A 19,483-nucleotide genomic window follows, 5' to 3' on the forward strand; every position below is an offset into this window, starting at 1 on the left:
ACCTATCAATAAACCATGAAGGCACTGTTGTTAAGCATACTTTTACCATAAACTTTGTATCATAAGATTTCAAGCAGTCTTAAAAAAACTGGCCAACGACCTCTCTATTTTACAGTATTTTTTACAGTAGTAAAATACTTCTAAACACAAAGACTAGCAAAATGATAAAATAATGGGACAGAGCCACCACCGTTTGCCAGTGGACATGTGGGACTATTAATTATTAAAAAGGTTAAAATCTAACAACACAAATCATGGTGTCAAAGTTGCCATTTCTTGAAGTTTTCCAATTAAGACTGGATTAATTCTTGCACATTTGCTTTAGTTAAGCTAAAGTCACTTGATGTAATACAGAGGTAAATGGGTAAAGTTCAAAAGATATAGCAGCCTGAAACTATACCAGATGACCTAATGAAATTTTTTGAGCTTAAGCATCACAAAATATTAATTTGCCTAGAAGATGATGTAAAGACTTACATAATAGTGGCTCATTGTGTACATATTATTTTCCAGATGACATTTCCCATCATTTGGTAAAACAATTCCACCAAGTTTACCATCTCCTGCAAAGTGAAATCCAGCATCCGTGGAAAACACTAGTAGTCTTGTAACATTTCTCCAGCCAATTTGTTCCTTGGGAAACAAACAAATGGATTTTTGGTATTTTGTACCAATTTATTTTATAGTATCGGGGACCAACACTTGAGAGATAAATGCATGAAAAAGTAGACAGACTTAGGAGACGCCATACTGCAGAAGTGTCACCCTGGAAATCACATCATTCACTCAAACCTTAAAAGCACTTGCATTTAATTAAATGTCTGCTCCAAAACATCTGCTGCAAGTTTTTCACCAAGGCAAGAAACATTCTTTGAGATGTACTTTGGTCTGTTCAGTTCTCACTAGAGTATCTGAAGAGTGATAGGGTTTTAGAAATCGGGCACGTCACTCCAGCGTTTTAAAGCCAAGTCCGCTTCTGTGTCACTACCACGCAGCCCGAGCACAGAGGACAATGTTAGCGTGTGGAGCACTGCTGCAATCTTGAATTGGAAGATTACAGCTTGCCCGGCGTTAGGGGGCAATCTAGTCCAGATTTGTACCCAGCATAGTGCTTGCCAGAGGACTGCCCTTTTTCACTGACCCACGAGCATCCTGGCCCACAACTGCAGGGCCTAATTCTGTAACTTGCCCCTTCCTATTTTTTTAAATTCTTCCATCAAGTTGAAGCCCCAGTTAATTTAAGGAGAGAAGACCAAATAGAAGTGTCACATAAATACCAGTTACCACCGAAAATGAAAAGCAACAGAAAAACACAGAAGGCTTATGATTAACACTGCACTTTTAAAATAGGACTCCAGATTGTTTCAGAAAGTCCTGATTCCATTGATCAACAGCAAAAATAATACAGTAACAAAGCAATAAATTTGGATATCACTTTTTTGGGAGTCCATGTTGTACAGGTGCATAGAATGGTCTGTCAGACTACAGAAACATCAAAGAAGAATGCAGTGATCTACATCAGTTCTTCAGAAATAAACAAAAATTAGGTTTCCATCTACTTCTCTTTGAGAAGGTAGCAGAAGTTACAATTCACCAAACTATTCTGAAACAACAACTACAAGAGGCATATATAAAATGTTGAAATAATTTGAGAATAGTTGCTTACTCAGGATTTCATACACTTTTGAGCAGAATTTGGCTCTTCTATTACAGCAAACTTTAAAAACTTTGTCTTTGGAACACATCTACCTGCTGTGAACATGATGCTTTCACATTTCCCAGTTTCACTCGCTCACTAGAGTTCTCTACAAAAGACAAATGCATGTATCCATGCAGTCTGCCTAGTCTATCTTGTCTTGCTAGCATGAGATGACATGTTCAAACGTCAGCCACCATCAAACACTACAGCTGTACTCAGACAACTTCATTTAATAGAGCAGTGAAGAAAACTAACACACACTTACCCCACAAACTGCAACCTGCATTATTGCATCAAATCCACCTTCAGGAGAATCTAAATTCCCAGAAATGTGCTGTTTACCTACAAGTTCATTGAATTTATTTCCTTCACTGGTAAGGCTGAGCACATTTTTATAGCTAAATGGACTTGTACAGTTCTGGTCACCTGTACAAGGATTTCTGAGTTTGGCTGGTGTTGTACTTATATATGGCATCACAGTTTTCTCCACAAAAGAGCCGAAGCCTAAGACAGAACAATAAAAACCCCATAAGTTGAAGAATGGAAGTCTCTCATTTATAGTATGACACAATAGAATGCAAATGCATTATAGCTGAACTGATCTCAGAAATAGCTCTCATACTTGTTTACGTTCCACTTTCTCCATCAACACCAAGTACTCTTATGTTCCTCAACAGGTTCTATGTATTAGAATATCTGCCATAATACTGCTAATTTTAAAAAAATTACTCTTCATACGTAATCATGTGAAAAACATCAGGAAGGAAACTTGATATTTTTTTTTTTTTTTAAGAATAGGCAAATCTTTCTTACCAATTCGAAAGTCTGAAGTTATTTTTTCCATTTCTAACATCAGAGCCGTTCCGAGACTTTTCACATTCTCTAAATCATCTTTCATAGAATAGGAGAGGTCCATAAGATAATAAAGGTCAATAGGGTAATCTTCAGCTCTCTTAAATTTTAATGAAAATGTTTGGGGTTCCCCTGTTTCAGAGATTAAACAACAAATAGAAACCATTAAAAATTCCACAACTGCACTGGCAAGAAAAATGCCTTTTTAAGGAAAGTCTTTGAAATATTGATGGAGGTTTTGAACTAGAGGTGAGTGGTTTTTTTCTTCTCTTAATTGAAATGCTTAACATCAAATTATGATGAAAAAAATGTCAAGAAGTATTTCTTTCATATGTCCAAGTTCATATTTCCAAGGTATTTTATCCCCCCATAAAAAATATTAGCCTGCCAAAAATCAAGCCTCTCTTAGTTGCTGCAATCTCAAATCTTCATACTTGCAATAATTTTAACAAGGTTCCTATAAGATCTAATAGCACAAATTTTCAGTGTCTATTTGCATCCAAGATGACTCCAAACATTCTCAGGCTTTAGTTTAAAACACACACATTGTTTAAATAGGTTTAGAAAAGAAAAATCAGCTCTGGATAGAGTATTTCATGTTACTTTGCATCAAATACAGGCTGAGAGCACAGAAATGGCAGTGAGATAATGGCAAGTTACTATGTGTTGCAAATGTAAGCCCAGATCCTGTGTTTTGCCAATGGAAGCATGTTGTCTCTGATGTTGAAAGACACTGCAGAAGAATTACACCCTCACTGCCCGAAAATGGAAAAGTATTCTTTTGCCCGTCATATATGAAACAAGGAATAGAATTAGAAGTTTTTTCCCCCATCCCCCCCTCAGTCACTGAAGTTAAATGGCGATATTGCTGGTGTATAAGACTGCTTAATAATTAGCAAACATTTGCTTAATATGAGCAAAATTAGCAAACTGGGGAAACCATTAGATGGGCAAAGTGAATAGCATATGGACCATGCAGCTATGCAGTATGGTTTTCACAGAAAAAAAAAAGAAAAAAAACCAACCACCCACCAAACCCAAAAACTAGAAGCTTTAGATTTTCCTTAGCTACTGTTTAAAAAAGCCTGCACAGAAAGCAAGTATCCCCCTCTGCAAGCACACGGTCCCTCATCACAGAACTTATGACTAAGAGAAGTGCTTATAAACAAAGTAATAATCTTTTGGGTAATTAGGTTCTGGTTGCTCGAGTCCCTCATATGTTCTGACAGAGAAACTTCTGCGTCAACAGAGGGACAATAATTTGGTTTGAAGCTGAAACAGTCACATTAGAAATAAACAGGGGCAATACCAAAATTGCAAAATAACTTTCATTCCTTTCCTCTCCTCATCATGCTAAGCTTCTTCAGATTATCTTGCATTTATTAAGGCAATCACCACGAAGCAGCTGACCCCGAGTACAGGCTCTTATTCCAGGTAAATACAAGGTAGCTGTTGAATGCGTCTGCAGTACCTAGGAACTCTGCTTAAGGACAATCTCCACTATGTTCAAATACTGTATGAGCCACTAGCCCTGTTTTTTTTTTCCCTTTCATTTGAATGAAATAAAGTTCTCTTTAAGGGCTGGAAATGGAAACAACTACTTTGTTCTCATTACTGTAGTCCTGCATCCACATCTTTAGCCTCTGGAAAGTATTTTACTAGCAATTCAAAAATCTTGCTGCATAACTACAAAACCATTCAGTTCAGACAAGCAGACTTTAGGCGACAGCAGTACTTCAAGGAAAAGGAAATGCTCTCATAACTTCTCTAAGTTTCTGCACACTCCTCTACTTTCATTCTAAGAAGCCACACTGCAGAAAATCAACTACAAAATACTGAGAACAAAACAATTTTACTTTCCTGATATATTTATCAATCCATGCTGTATCTATTTTCTCATAAGTTCTATTGGGAACAAGTGATAATATCTAACCTGTCATAAAAATAAAACAGTATTTGGGGTATCTAAACACCTGGGTCTGACCTGAATGGCTCTACTATCATTCAGGTTATCTGAACAATAGCCGTTTCTGTAACAAAATGGTTACACATTCAAAACAAAAAATCCAGATGTGGTGGTGACAGAAAAATCATCGGAAGACTAGAATGAAACTGTACTTACCGACTCTGAGTTTCAGTACTAATTTTTGTGGCTGGATCTGTGTAATGGCCTCTGGCTTCAGCTTCTCTGCAGCACCTATCTTACGATTCGTTACTTCTCTATCTTCAAGCACCTGTTTGCTACCTCTGGGATTTTCTATATCTTCCATAGGACAGCCTTTACTCTTTAGTGCTGCCAAGTCATCACATCGCGCAGATGTTGGTTCTCCTTCTTGCAAAAAGTCCTAGAAAACACAGGCAAAAGAGTATCAAGTGTACAGCTATCTGCAATTTTTTATACTCTATCCACAATAACACTTTTTACAATGACTCCATCTTTTTCTTTTTTTTTAATTTTTTTTAAAGTTCAGTAATAAACCACACAGTCCTGAAATATGTTAAATTACACTAAATACCCAGTGACTACTATTTAGTCTAGGAGCTTGCATCGTACTTACCTGTGTATAAGATGTAAGAAAGATGAAATAAAAAAAATGCCCAATGTCACCTCTGACAGAAGCAGGACATCCTTTTAAATCGGCTATTCTAAAAGTGACAGCAGGTGGAAAAAGCTCTCATCTTCATGTAGTCGTCAATAACGTGAACCTATTTGTACAGCCTACTTGGCAACTACCCTCCCTTTTTAACCGTTCTTTTTTTTTTGGAAGGCTTTAATTAAAGATTATGTAAGTGTACCTTGGTACTCCACAACAAAATAATGGCAATATACTGACAGAGCAGGGGAAAGACAGACAACTCCTCTTTTATTTTGGGGAAATTCAATCCCACAGTAAGATACATAAGCAATACCAATATGTAACTTTGTTCTGAACAACAAATTACCATTACCTCAAACCTAAAAAAAAAGCTTTAACCTCAAATAAGAATAAATAAGGCTTCTAATTGAGAAATTTGTCCATTCTGATTTTCCCCCCCAAAAAAAACCCATATAAATAAATACATCTTAAAACTTGTCAGTTCTTGATGACTAGGACCTACAACAAATCTGACAGCTCAAGGCCAAATTTTAAAGTTAGTCAGTTTAATTAAATGTTTAAAGTTTATAAGCTGGTTTAGGGGATAGTAAGTAGGTACTGTATGGAAATAAATATACATTATCATCTTCTAGCAAGAAACAGGAAAATTTCCCGGTTTTCATTAACAAACTCAAGAAGATCCGTAGAAAACATTTGTTTCTGTTTCTAACCTGAAGAAGACACTGAAGTATATACTGGTTAAGTCACACAGTTTAAGATTATCGTACATTTTGCATTTCCTGAATTTACTTTTTAATTACATACGAAAGCACTCTTTTTATGTTTCATACTGAAACAAACAACCCACCCACGCAAACCAATCTCCTACCCCCCCCAGTCTACCAGAAACAGAAAACTAAAATTTGAACATCTTTCTTTTACAAAAGAAAACCTTCGATCTCTTCCCCTATTCCACCTATGTCTGTCTAAAATTACCTCTTACTCTAATGTCACTGAAGAATATAATTAAGCACACCCAGACAGATTCCATGCTGGAATGATTTTAAATAACTATGACACAGCCTGTAGGGTCTGTATAACTTAAGATTTAGAAAAGTAGAAGTAAACATATCGTGAAAACCAATTTTACTCAAACCATGAAAACCATAATATCTGAATTTTTAAGTACAAACAAGTATCGAATTGAAGAGCTACAGGAAACTTATTAATGAAAGTAGATATTTCTATACGTTTAAAGTATTTACTAAAATTTTAAACCAAGGGGAAAAAAAAACAAATCATAAAAGGAATTTTGCAACACTTACTGTTTTTTTACACCAACCACAGTTTGGTCCTGCTTGTATACATTCACCACATGATTTTGCATTAGCTTTTATGCAATCGCTTCCACCTAGCAAAGAGTACAAACCAGTTACTTTATTTATAAAAAGATGCTAACAACAATAGAATTTTAGTTTGTTTCATTCTGGCTTTGTAAACTAAGTTCTAACTACAAACAGGTTATTAATATGAGATACAACTGACATATTGCCATTAGTACTCATCTAACAATGATATATTTGTCTACATAAATAACTGCTAAATATATATATAGTTTTAAAGCAACATTAAACTACTGCAATGAAATCAAGTGACTTACTTTGCTGAGCAAATCCATTCCATATCAAGCAACAGAGGATGCCAGCCCACGTGAGCAATTTTAAATTAGTCTGAAATACATAATCAGAAGACCAAATTGTATGATTTATCATAATGAGTAAGCAAAAAAAAAAAAGTTGCATGAAACTACAGACACATAACTGTATTTCACAGGAGACAAGGAACATGGAGCAGATGCAAATCAAATGATCTTAGTTGTACCAGACGGACAGTTTTGCTCTAATACAACCATGTTTGTGGGCTAAACTTTGTATTTAGAAGACATGGAACAGGGTAGGTTCTTCTTAAATTATTTTGAAATACTCTTATGTTAGGTAAACCAGCAAGCTATGAGAAATCTGGAAATGCTGTTCAGTCACGGGTGAGGGGAGGAAGAACCCAAACCAATCTATCAACATCTTATAAAAAAAATAGTTATGGTCTGAATGTTATCAGAGAGAGACTTCTAAATAAAGATACCACGGAAATACAAGATAGAAATAGAGCTTCTCTATTCAAGTCTCTGTCTTAAGATAAACTTCAAGGCCCTTTCCAAAATATTTCCCTCAGAATCCTCAAAGGGCATTTTACAGTGTAACTTTGCACCTTTGCACCAAACTAGAAATTTCTTCTCACAATATGTAACATAAATCATCCTTGATAGAAACTCAGCCCCTTTTTTCTTCTTCAGGCAACGGAGAATTAATGGGTACCATCCTTATTCAAGAAAAAACACTCTACCCTTTGTTTAGTGCTATAAATCTTAATGAAAGCTGGCAGAAAAAATAAATACATACGATCTATATGCTTTATGAGACAAGATTTGAATGCTTATAAACCACAATTTAAGATTACTGACTTGTCATTTTCCCTAATTATCGGTGAGACTTCACTTAGCACTCCAGAGTTAAAATTACATTTTATAAATAGGTTTCAAATAGGCCATTTTTTTCTAAATTTTCTTCTACTCTAATAGCAGGTAGTCAGCCAGGGTCAGTCGTTACTTCTTTCAAATTTTGGTACTATTTTAAATTCCTTTTCTCTTTTATTCATTATAAGAATTCTGAGAACTTGGACCCTGGCTGCCAATTTCCTTGGTCATACTAAAATGTTATTGCTAATTAAAGCCTTTCCAGTCATCCTGGAAACATCAATATTCTTAATACCTTTATGTTCTAAAAAATATCTTGCAATACAGCCAAGGAAAAGTGAATCTGGCAGAGTCTTTTAAAATGAACCTGTCATTTTCTAGAAGATGTACTATTATTCATATAAATTAGCAGCAAAGTGAGCAATGCCTAAATAAGCACAGCAGTTGAGCTTTGCTTTTCCCACACTGATTTAGGGTCATTCATAATTGTTACTTTGCACATCCAGACAGACCTAACAGAGAAGGGATAGCTGCTCTAAAATCTGGTGGAGAAGGTTTCAGACAGAAGCCAACCCTTTGCTAACAAATTGTATCCAACAACAGTATTATATGGTTCATATTTTTCTGATAAATTGTTTTGGCTCACTCTTCTCTTCAGTGCATGCTGCAGCCAGAGGGCAGGGGCGGGGGGGGATTTTAGACATAGGAGAATGAAGAGAATTTGCTGCGGAATGACTTTGCTAGATGTCATGCATATGCACGTAAGAAATTACTGATTAAAAAAACAAAGAAAAAATTGAACTGTGAATTATACCTTACTTAACTTTTGAGCATTACTTATTGCTCATATCTAACTCCAATTTTCCCCTCTGCCCATCACTGCGGAGGTGATCAGTCCTTCATTTGCAAAAAACTCTCTTTCATGAACACTCTTACTAAGTCCCCTCTATAAGCAATCACCTAAATCGAACCTTCGCAACCACGAACCTTGATCAGAGGAGAACCATGACCCAACAAATGCGAGTGGGTGGAAGACAGACGAAGGGACTGAGTAAGATTAGAGAAAGAGAATGGTTACATGGTGTAGGGGCACATCTATTGGACTAGGAGTCTGGAGTGCAAAGCCTTACCAGGCTGGTCAACTTCTAGGTTCCTCCTTTTCTGGTTTTATAGGTATGTTCTGTGTTTAGCAAACCTTACTTTCCTCAAATAAAAGGATATTTTGTTACTCAAGAAGCAGTTTTGCTTTAAGTACAGCCCAGAACGGGGTGGGCTTTTCAGTAAGAAAAAAACTAAGCTGCTGGCATCAGTTTAGTACTGTCTTTTCTGTTAGCCAAAATGAGAAAATTATAAACAGTTCACCTTTTTAGGGCAGACTAGCAGCGGATGCACAGCAAGCCCATGCAGACTATATAAATAAGTCAGCAAAGATGTGACACAGTGCTAAAACTATGACTAAGACCATTTGGAAGAGAAACGTTCCTGTGGAAATGCATCCGCATGATGAATGTAGTTCTGGGCACAGACTCCCCATAAAGTTAACAAGGAAAACGTCCTCTTCCATATATGGCTAAGCCAATGCCTCTCCTAAAGCAAGGCGCCTGCCCCCCGACACACGCTAGCTCGCTTCCTTAACCTCCGCTGCTTGATAGCTTTTCCATCTGCTGAGTTTTGGAAAAACTCGAGTGAAGATTTGCTAATCTGGATGCAATTCTGATTGTTCTTTAATGTAAGCAAAGCGATGCACATCCTCAGCCTCCAAACCTCCTAACTACTGCAGCAGCCTGGTCACAACAGTGTCAAATACATTTTCCTGCAAGTCACTGGTTAGTACTGTGGATTGTCCCGTTGCGGATTTTTCTGTTAAGGGAAAAAACCAAAACAAATAACGCCTAACTACACTAGCAGCCAAAGGAAGACTTTGGAAACTGTTGGTGGAGCTGGAACTAAACCTCATGTCAGTATTCAACCACAGATGACGGGAACAGAAAAGAACCCATTGTTACAAGAAATAAATGAAAATTATTTACATATTTTCTATTATACTTGTTCTCCCCTAATTAAATCCTTGAAAAATATCCCAGAATCCTTGAAAAAGTGATTTTTTTTTTTCCCCGTGAAAAAAAGCAGCTGAAAGCTTACAAAAGGTAAGCTTGCCAAGAACTGAAATCTCTAATAACTATATCACCAGTTGGATCCTTTTTAAAAGGCTGCAAATGGTGTGCTGTTGAAAAAGTGATTTTAAAATTATTTCTGCACATTTGTGAACTGTACTCTATTTTTGTTAAATATTTCAGGAAGACAAACATGGACATAACCTCGTTGCTTTCCAAGTTTTTTTGCTAACTATCTCTACAAATAGTGATGCTTGAAGAGAATTTTTTCTTTATAAAACCAGCTTTGACGGAAATCTCTGGAGCTTCTAATTTGAAATGACAGACTCATTAAGTGACAACAGGAAAAAGGAAGGATCATTTCTTCACAGTGAAACTAATTTTGAATTCGCAAATCAAATATTTAGCACCTTTGTATTCTGCTAATCATCATGATATTTAGAAATTAAGTTTACTACTCCACAGCACTAAAGCCTTTTGCAGCTTTTAAAATTTATTTATTAGAACAGCAATAGCATCTGTGCAGAAAATTAACTGGGCAAATGGGATCAAGAAAAAAGAGTAGGAGTTACAGAAACACTAATTCCTTTGAAATGAAATATCGATGGCTATGCTGCTCTCCTCTCTCCACTCTTCAGCTCAGCATTTCACCCGACCTGATGCAGGCCACAGTTTATACCGATATTAAGGCAACGTTAGCAACAAGCTGTTAGGCCACTGCAGTATTGTTCCACTCAATCGAGCACCTCCTCATCTGAGCCAGTACTCCGGCATCCACCAAGCCAATGCCAAGCAAAGGAAAACACTACAAGGCATCTGCCTTTATTGCGTACTGAAGTGTTCCTTGCTGCAAAGCTTTCTATTGAAATACATAACCACGCTTCAGACCATGGGGGAAACATTTAAATATCCAGTAAGAGTTGAGTTGTTGTGCAGAGCTTCTGTTGTGCAGAAGCCACCTTTTGAGGCAATAACCAGACAGCCTACTTATTCATATCCCCACACACCACTCTAATTACACTTATAAACCTAGAAATGAATAAGCAACTCACACTTTTGGACTAGCGTTCATGCTTCCCGCAGACTGACACCTCTTTGCATCAGCTGCGTTTTCACAGGTTTAAAGCTTGATTCAGAAATGCTGTATGGAATTGATCCCTCCTAGAGCTGAGATTATGTTTACAGCCACTTTCATCCAGTGTAAGGATGGAATATCACTTAAGAGAGCTGCCCCATCCTCCTTGATGATTATTCACCCTTGTTAATCACCTCCTGTTGATTATTCTTACTGCTTTCATTTCTGACCAGTGGTAGCATTAGAGCAGCCACCGAGGAGTGCTGGAGCAAGGAAAAGATATGGCTGAAACACTAATCCAACAAAGCAAGCAGCTAGTTTCAGCCATGTGGGTACAGAAATGCTTGTCCTGGCATGGCGGAGGTGATGAGACGGGGATGGAGAAAAAGAGAACCAGGGAAAAAAAAAGCAAAGGATACTGCTTCTCAGCTACAGTCTGTGGCTGTATGCTGGACTACACTGGTCACACAGCCAGCTCCCTCATCAAGGCTTTGGTTATAAAAAGAGCAGGAAGAGACATGTTTCTAAAATAAGCAGAATTAAATAGTCTCTGGAGGTGCCTGTTTCAGGACTTGATGGCTACCCTGCTAAAAAAGTTCCTTCTTCCCTCACTCCAGAAGGTTTACTGGGTTTAGCTGAGGGCCATGCTTTTCAGTGTGAATTTTATGGACTGGCAAGAAGAATCCCATTCAGGTTTCTGAAAAAAATGGGGGGGGAGACAGACACAGCGATTTTCTTAACTGGAGAAACCAAACAACCCCAGTGACATGGGACAGCAATTACATGGACTTAATGTGCAAAATAAGAAATTCTTTAGGGCTGAAACAGCTTTTACACAAAAAATTCATCACATCAAGACAGCTTACTCAAATTGTGTCCTGAAAAAGCTTTAAGGCGTAACCACTTTGGCTACCGTGACGCTACAGGATTAAAGAATCAGCAGTATTTCACATTGGACTTCATTTCTCTCTGTCAGTTATTATCTTTAACTTAATGAAATAAAACAAGCATTGTCACCAAATACTTATGATAAGCACTTCCATAACGACTCTGTTTTAGTGGGGCATCATATGTTAAAATAATACATAATAAACCAGTCAGGTTAATTAAAATTTAAATTTTAATTACAAAGAGTTAAAATCTACAGGAAACTAATTTTCTGCTTAGATTAGGGAGACCAGCTCCTCTGGTATGGTTATCTGATGTTATCTGCCACAATTAGTGTACGCCACTGGTTCAGAAGATCCCCCTGCAGGGTTGGGAGTCCAAAAAAAGAGGAGAATACACAATTTTGCATGCCAGAACCATGGGGAAACATATCACAATTCTGCAGATTCTGCATGGAAACTACTGTGCCCCCCTCCTATGCTTAGTAAGGCAGACACACAAACACAACTGGTATGCTAAGACTCTCAGTTACACTGCATTACTACCCATAGTTTATTCACACTTAGAGCTCTAAAAAATTTCTCAAAGAGATCAAGTTGCTTAAAATTCACCAAAAAGAACTGGATTCAACACAAAAAAAAAAAAAATCATCAATAAGCGTTAGGTTCTAAAATAGACTTGTAGGTCTGAAACCACTACTGAAAACCCAGCATGGGCACCTGCATCACATCGCCTCTTCAGCTGAATACATGAGAATGTTCATGTACAAGTACCAGCAGGCTGAGGCTACAGCTCATGAGAACAGATCTGGAAGGCTGTTCCTGGTGTCAGCTTGTGTCCCCAGAGTATGGGGTGTTTGTCAGTTTATATAGGACACAGCTGCTTCAAGACAGAACAGCTAACTTCACAAGCACTCACACAGTTTGACCATATTATTTCTTTTATACAGAATTGATTAATATTTGTTCAATTTGTTGATTGTGGATTTCAGAGGAGCCTTCAACTTACTGACAGTTCTAAATAGTGGAACAAAAAGCAATTAGGTATTTTTCTGAAAAGTATTTTTTGGTCTTGATTTGAATTACTGAGTAGAAACAAATCCACCCAAGTTAGATGCCTGGCTGCAGGGAGGGAGGTGGGGATGGACATTTTTCTTGATAGAACGCATAAGTTTCCTCTATAATCTGAAAAAAAGAGGTACCGATTTCAGAACAACTGCAGATGATAAAGTTTTCTGATCTTTGACATCTCTCCACCTTGAGAAACATAAAACCAAGAGGACATGGTAGATCCAGTTGTGATACAGTTTGCATGACAGAGGATGGTAATGGTTCCCCGATATTTCACAGCACGGAGGCATACCCAAGAAGGTAACTGGGCTCCGGTCCCTCCTCAGCCCCAAAAGGGTTTGAATTCACATTTCCTGGGAATGCTTTATCAGCCTACAGGATATACTAGTAAGAGCACTTGCCACTGCTCTTATTAAACCAAAGCTGCTATGCAACCAAGAATGAAAGGCACAGAGACAGAAAGTGAACTGATAAAGTTTTGACCCTTGTTTATCTACTGAAGCACTCAGATGGCGGGAGGTAGAAGAAAGATGTAAGTGGGGGTTCTAGGTCATGTTCCCTGTAATATGTATACAGATTTTACAGCATATTGTCAATGGATAGAAGCACAGAGAGTCTTGGGACCATGATTCGGAGTATGAACTTTGTTTCTTTCTCACCAAATGCCCTAGCATATAGGAAAGTGAAGGGAAACAGATGTATGTTCGCACTCAGACACAGGACTGCAAACCTCCTGTATCATGCATGACTACTCTGACTAGTGCACATTGAGCTGAAATCTCTAATTGCAGACCTGACCAATTTGAACTATATGGACTTCTCTATGGACTTAAAGAAGTTAAAGTGAATACTTATCTTCCAACAAGCAACTAAAGGCAGCTAGGAAGCTTCTGGTAAGCAAGGAGAGACCTACTGAATTTAGACTTTTATGGAACATAGCAAACCTATTTAAGCAAGCTGGATTACACACCATGTTTTAATTCATAGCACTGAATTTCTATACATGTTTTCATTAGCAAAATCCATTGCTAATTTCACTTAATGACAAACAAACTCCTGCATCCAGCTGCAAACCTAAATAATACTCATCACAAGCAAAAACAAGTTGCGTAGTAAATTGTAAAGAATACTAGTGCTGCTAAAGCCTACTCAAATAGAAATACGTTATGAAAAGACAAATTAAGAAGTCACACAAGTCCAGATCTCATGCTGATGACAGCGACAGAAAGTAAAAGAAAGAGAAAAGATGTTCAGCGACAACGTGAAGCTGCTGCCACTGGCAAAGAGCCTTCACCTGTCAAGTCAGCAAACCCCAAGTGCAACCTTGATCTCTTCCCTTTGTTCTAATGCCTTTCGGAGAGCACTGCAGTGCGGGCAGGACTAACATCGGTTAGTCAGCACCACTTTTGAAGTGGGGACCTTTTTTCAAATAGTATATGTACATACCGCCATGCACAGAAGGCTTGTGATTCATGACTAGACCTCCTTAGTACTACCATACCACCAATAATTATTAACTTAAGAACACCACTTTGCTGTATTAACCATCCTTGTCCCTAGCTTGGCCCTAACACAGACAAAGAGACTATTTGTATAATGTTTTCTTGACCTGTTGTATCATAATTTGAAGCCAAGATTCCACAGTTTAGGAGGAAAGCATCTCGATGCTTGAAAGGCAAGTAGTACTTTGACACAGCTCATGTGAACAACCAACCTGTATATGATCACCACATACAGGAAACCGTTTAAGAGCCAAGTGAGGTGCTCTTTCTCATGAGAATATTGTTTTTTCCACATAGCTTTATTTAGATATTTTTACCAGGCAATTATCCACAGACTGCAATTTATCGGGTAAACTCTGACAACTGTATTTTGGAAAACTAGACTAACAAACAGGTGTATTGTGCTTAATGTTCAACATTAAATAAGGAGAGAAATCAACTCTGCATATTCTCAAGCGGAGCAGGGAGAGGCCTGCAGCTATATCTAATTAAAACACCAGCAATGTGCTTTTACTGTTTATTACCTATGGCTTATATCTAGTTTCAACTAAAACATTTGCATCTTTTTCTGAAAAGCCAGTTTGTAACTACTTCTTTCTACTCCACACCTCTCAAACTATTGTGCTTACTAAAGTACGGAATAAAAAAGCAGAACACCCCACCACCACACACCTGCACTCCTCTCTTTCGCTAAGAAATCCCATGTCAGTGCATTCTGCCCACAGAAAGCTGGGATTCCTACAAGGACATTATGAAGTTCCTCGAATTTTAACCAAGGACAAAATAATAAAACCTATTCATATGCTGCCTATGCTAGCATGCAAGCACACCACAAAGCACCTCTCTAAAGCTAAACAGCTAACACACCAAGCCCATGGGTACCGATACTGTGGTTGAAACTACTTTTTTCTGTATCTACAGCAGCTTCTATACATGCGCACCTTGAAAGCTTCCTCTTTAAGGATAAATATATAATGAGGACATGTAAGTGTTAAGAACCAAAACATCTAATTTTTTTTCCCCCTTAAAACTGTCACTGTCAAAACCACCCATTTTCCATACTCTTGCCAACAGAAGTTTCCAGTAGTTCCAAGTCCATCGCAGCCTTAATGACTCAAAGCACATTTCGTCCACGAATTTGTAAGAATTCTCACTGTACCCAATCTCACTGTTATCAGTAGGCATTTTTCCGTAACAAATATTTAAGGGTTTTCATTACAAGCACCTCTTTACACAATTGTGATTAAAACAGAGAAAGAAAAAAGGAAAAAAAAAAAAAATCACTCGTTTCATCACTTTTCAAATGCTTTTAGACCCATCAGTCATTTTTGCCATAACAATTTAATTTCTCCTCTTGCTTAAATGTGACACTTTTTTTTTTGTCAGGGGAGAGTGTGAATTGAATATTTAGCTTGTTTACATAGGTCTTGCTAGTCTACAAGACTTCTTGGCTAAGTTTAGCATTGCCATCTCAGACAGATTGCAATTAGGAATGCCACATAACGATTTAAGCCATTCTAGTAGAAAACACGGGTGTCTGTTCCTTGTGGTAGTATTAAATTCCCACACGTTCTGCACCACTTACTACTCCCATAAAGAGACTATTTAATTTTGTGCAACTTAAACCTCGCATCCATCCACACAGGAGGAAATGAAAAGTTTAGTTAAACATATAAATATAACTTTTACACAACTGACTGTAACTGATGCTTTTGAGGTTGTACTGCCTTAGTAATATCCACGACTGTAACAACGTATGGCTAAACTTACTTTAAGCCAAGCTCTTTTAAAGGAAAAGCAGAACAGAGACATGTACATTCTTAAGTAAAAAGCTAGAGAATTTCAGTTAATACACTGTCTCACTCATCGATTTCTTTAAGAGAAAACAGTTGCAAACGTCTCGCTGGCTATTGTTGCAGGTACTGCAGGAAGCCAGAAGCTGGCACACCGCAAAGGGCAAACTCAGCGGAAACTCTGTCGTTACATGGCAGTGTTCACCCACCAGTAGCTATCATTAACGCTCAGGGTACAGTTTCAGCAACCAAAACCAAGATGAAAGCTAACTGCTGCTGAAAGGAACAGCAGTGCTACAGCATCCTCACCTCCAAAAAAGCAACCTCTGCCCCTGCACTCCCATTCGTGGACCTCCCCCTCCACCATGCCGAGCCAGCTCCGCTTGCTGGGCTGGCAGAGCAATACCTTTCCCCTCCACATCAAAACTGCTTTCTGTAAGCCTCAGCGAACTGCACCAGACCTCCACATGGACAGAGGAGTGCTGAGAAACAACTTCTACAAAGTGGCAGGTGGCTGTCAGACTGATTGACCTCCGAAATTATGCCGTGCTCTTTGAGTGCTGCTAAACTGGCCTAAATCGAGGCTGTCACAGGCCCACCTTCCTTCTCTGCTGGCCTTGGGTGAATTGCTTATGAACGCTGTGTAACACAGCCAGCCAGTTTGGGGAGCTATTCTGATTTTATTTTTTCCTGATAAGGTTATTAGAATAAATTAGTTGGCCAAAAACAATTAAGACAAGCAAAGAACAAAACCCTGAAGGTTTTTTGGATCTTTTTTGTGTTGTTGTTTTTGGGGTTCTTTTGGGTTTGGTGCGGTTTTGTTTTTTTCTTTTTTTTTTCCCCCCTTTTGTTTTTGTTCTGTGTGGGTTGATTTGTTTTGTTTTGTGTTTTTTTTTAATTTTAATTCAGGATTTGAATGGCAAGTACATAGAATAATGCTTACAGATAGTATCCAAATATTTAATTGCAAGTTTTTTAAAAGATTCACTATTCTAACACAATTTAGAATGAGACTTGTACTGAAACAACTCTCATCCTCAGCATACTTTCAACATTGGGTAAGTGGTCAGGAAAATGAACATGCAGAAATAATAAAAAACTGAACTACGTACAGCCTTATAAATCTGTATCTATCTATGAGATTTTTTAATATATATTTAATTCCATATATTTTTAATTTTACATATGTATGTTATATATATATTTAATATATATAAATAATGATGATTATTAATTCAACGGCAGTGATAACTGCAGGTACAAGCATGCAGTGAAACAAACAGTGGACTTCATCCAGATTTTAATCCTGAAGTTTAAGCACTTGCAAAAACCTCACCAATCTCAGGAAAAAAATGACTTTAAAAAAACAAACAAAAAAACCAAACAAAAAAAAGATGTCTTTTAACAACAGACCCGTCACAAAGGACTTTATAAAAAGCAGTACTTTCCTGAAGAACCTGCCTATTAATATACTTCTCCTGCTTTCCAGAGCAGAATTTTAAGCCTGGAGTCCACAGGTTGCTTCTAAGAGGACTGCAAAAGATAACAAAAGATGAGGTTTCTCAAAGTAGACAAGTAGATGTGCCAGTTTGCACTACTGAACGGAGACAGCTCGTCTCCTCTGGGCCCTAAAATTCCCCACTTTGCATGCTTCATCTGTCTGGTGCCAACTGTGAACAATACTTTCACCTCTTAACTGAGACAGTGGAACAAGCTGAGCAATAACTCCTTGCTGAGTTATTTCTCACCTGATCTAGCAAGCTAAGATGGATGACTCAAGTCAGAAGAGCACTGAAGCATGCACGAGCAGATGCTGTAAGGTTCCACAGCAGTTTATGCCAACTTATCTCTGGACTACCACAGTCCCACACTCCTCTTGCTATGAGCTGCACATTTTCCTATTCCTCCCCTTGGTCTGAAGTGTGTCACTAATAATGCATGTGGTCACCCAGTTGAAACAGCTGAAAATTAATTTTTTGCCAAGCTATTTTTCAAACAGATCAGCTACTTCAATGACTTACTGTACAGCCTTATGACCTCCACTGCTGATGCAAGGAGGTTGGCAAAACTGCACAGCTACAGGCAGAAGGGACAGTTAAGACCTACACTGGCATAAATTGCTGCAGAGCCAAAAATAAAACACCTTTTTAGTTGAATTCATGGTTCAAGGGCCACTGGCACAGTTTACGAAATATGAAATTCAGGTAAATTTGAAAACCACTTGGCTACTGCAGAGTTTTAAGTTATTGCTAATGAGCTCTTTTTTTAAACTCTGCAAAGACATAGTATCAAAATCACTTCCAGCTACAAGCAAATGTTAATCATATTAAATACAGGCATTATTCATTTAGAAAGTGTAACTGCATTGTGAATTATGCACCAGAAAGAGCCAGTATGTGCGCAAGCTTTTTTACTACTATCTAAACACTCTCCAAACTGGTCAGCTGGCAGTGACAAAAATGTGGCAGCAATCTTGCACACTATAGTTACCCTTTAATGCTAAAGTTGAGTTTTTCACTGAAACTGGTGATATCAGCAACATGGCTATGTAACATTTTAGTCTAGCCTTTGAAAAGTTATGTAAACAACATCTGTAATGGAGGGAGGTAACAAACACACAGAAAAAAATGTTTATCACTATTCATCAATTTTATGATGCATTTTAAACAACCTATGGCCAATACGTATAGTATGTTCTTCCGAAAAAGGAAATTTGCTGTTTCCTTTTTTACGCTCAAGTCCACACCCAGGAAAAATTACACTGAAATTCTTGAACACTGATTTCTCACATAGATTTGTATTTGCATGAAATGACAAAAACAGCGTAAAAAATTATTCCCCATTTTTCAACTGTACAGTAAAAGCAAAGAACAAATGTTATCTCCTAAAATGTTACACTTACAGATATTTTGCAAATGCACATAGGTTACATGCAGCACATAATCAACCTTGCTTGCCCTAGTCAATCTTGTGGATGATGCTAGCAAATATTTCCTCATTTCTCCTTTTTATTATCAGAAGAGGGAGCATTTCACTTGGTGACTGGACAAGCACAAAGTCTTCAGCCACTACACTATCAAAGACGTGGTAATGAGAAGTCATAACCAACTACTAAATGTGTCATCTTTTGATCCCTGGGCAAGTGCTTTTTATTTAACATCAAAAAAATTATGTTCTTTTGTATTTATCTCTGCTTCAGAAATAGCCTTTCCTTTTAGCTGTACTCATCTTCACACAAAACCCTTTTACCTAAGACCTGGAAAACCAGACAGCTGAGGGTCCAGGCAGAGCTTGTATGTTGCCCAATTTAATACCTGAACAACTGAATCTGCAGAGGATGCCAGCCAAGCTACTAGAATGCCAGGTCCTTCAAATAACCTCCTA

General features: G+C 37.8%; 1 protein-coding gene across 3 annotated transcripts in view; it reads right to left on the reverse strand.

Moving 5' to 3' along the window:
• The window catches only part of ITGB1 (integrin subunit beta 1), a 48,387-nt gene that overhangs the window by 22,311 nt on the left and 6,593 nt on the right, over positions 1–19,483 (reverse strand). For all 3 annotated transcript variants that reach the window (XM_075144046.1, XM_075144047.1, XM_075144045.1), the window contains exons 2-7: positions 6,788–6,857; positions 6,453–6,538; positions 4,674–4,896; positions 2,513–2,683; positions 1,965–2,203; positions 478–633 (exon numbers count right to left, since the gene is read on the reverse strand). In XM_075144046.1, the coding sequence (XP_075000147.1) occupies positions 478–633; positions 1,965–2,203; positions 2,513–2,683; positions 4,674–4,896; positions 6,453–6,538; positions 6,788–6,857 (945 nt within the window). The remainder of the gene's footprint in view (positions 1–477; positions 634–1,964; positions 2,204–2,512; positions 2,684–4,673; positions 4,897–6,452; positions 6,539–6,787; positions 6,858–19,483) is intronic.

Source organism: Calonectris borealis, chromosome 2 (assembly GCF_964195595.1).
Source record: "Calonectris borealis chromosome 2, bCalBor7.hap1.2, whole genome shotgun sequence".
NCBI classification, from domain to species: Eukaryota; Metazoa; Chordata; class Aves; order Procellariiformes; family Procellariidae; genus Calonectris; species Calonectris borealis.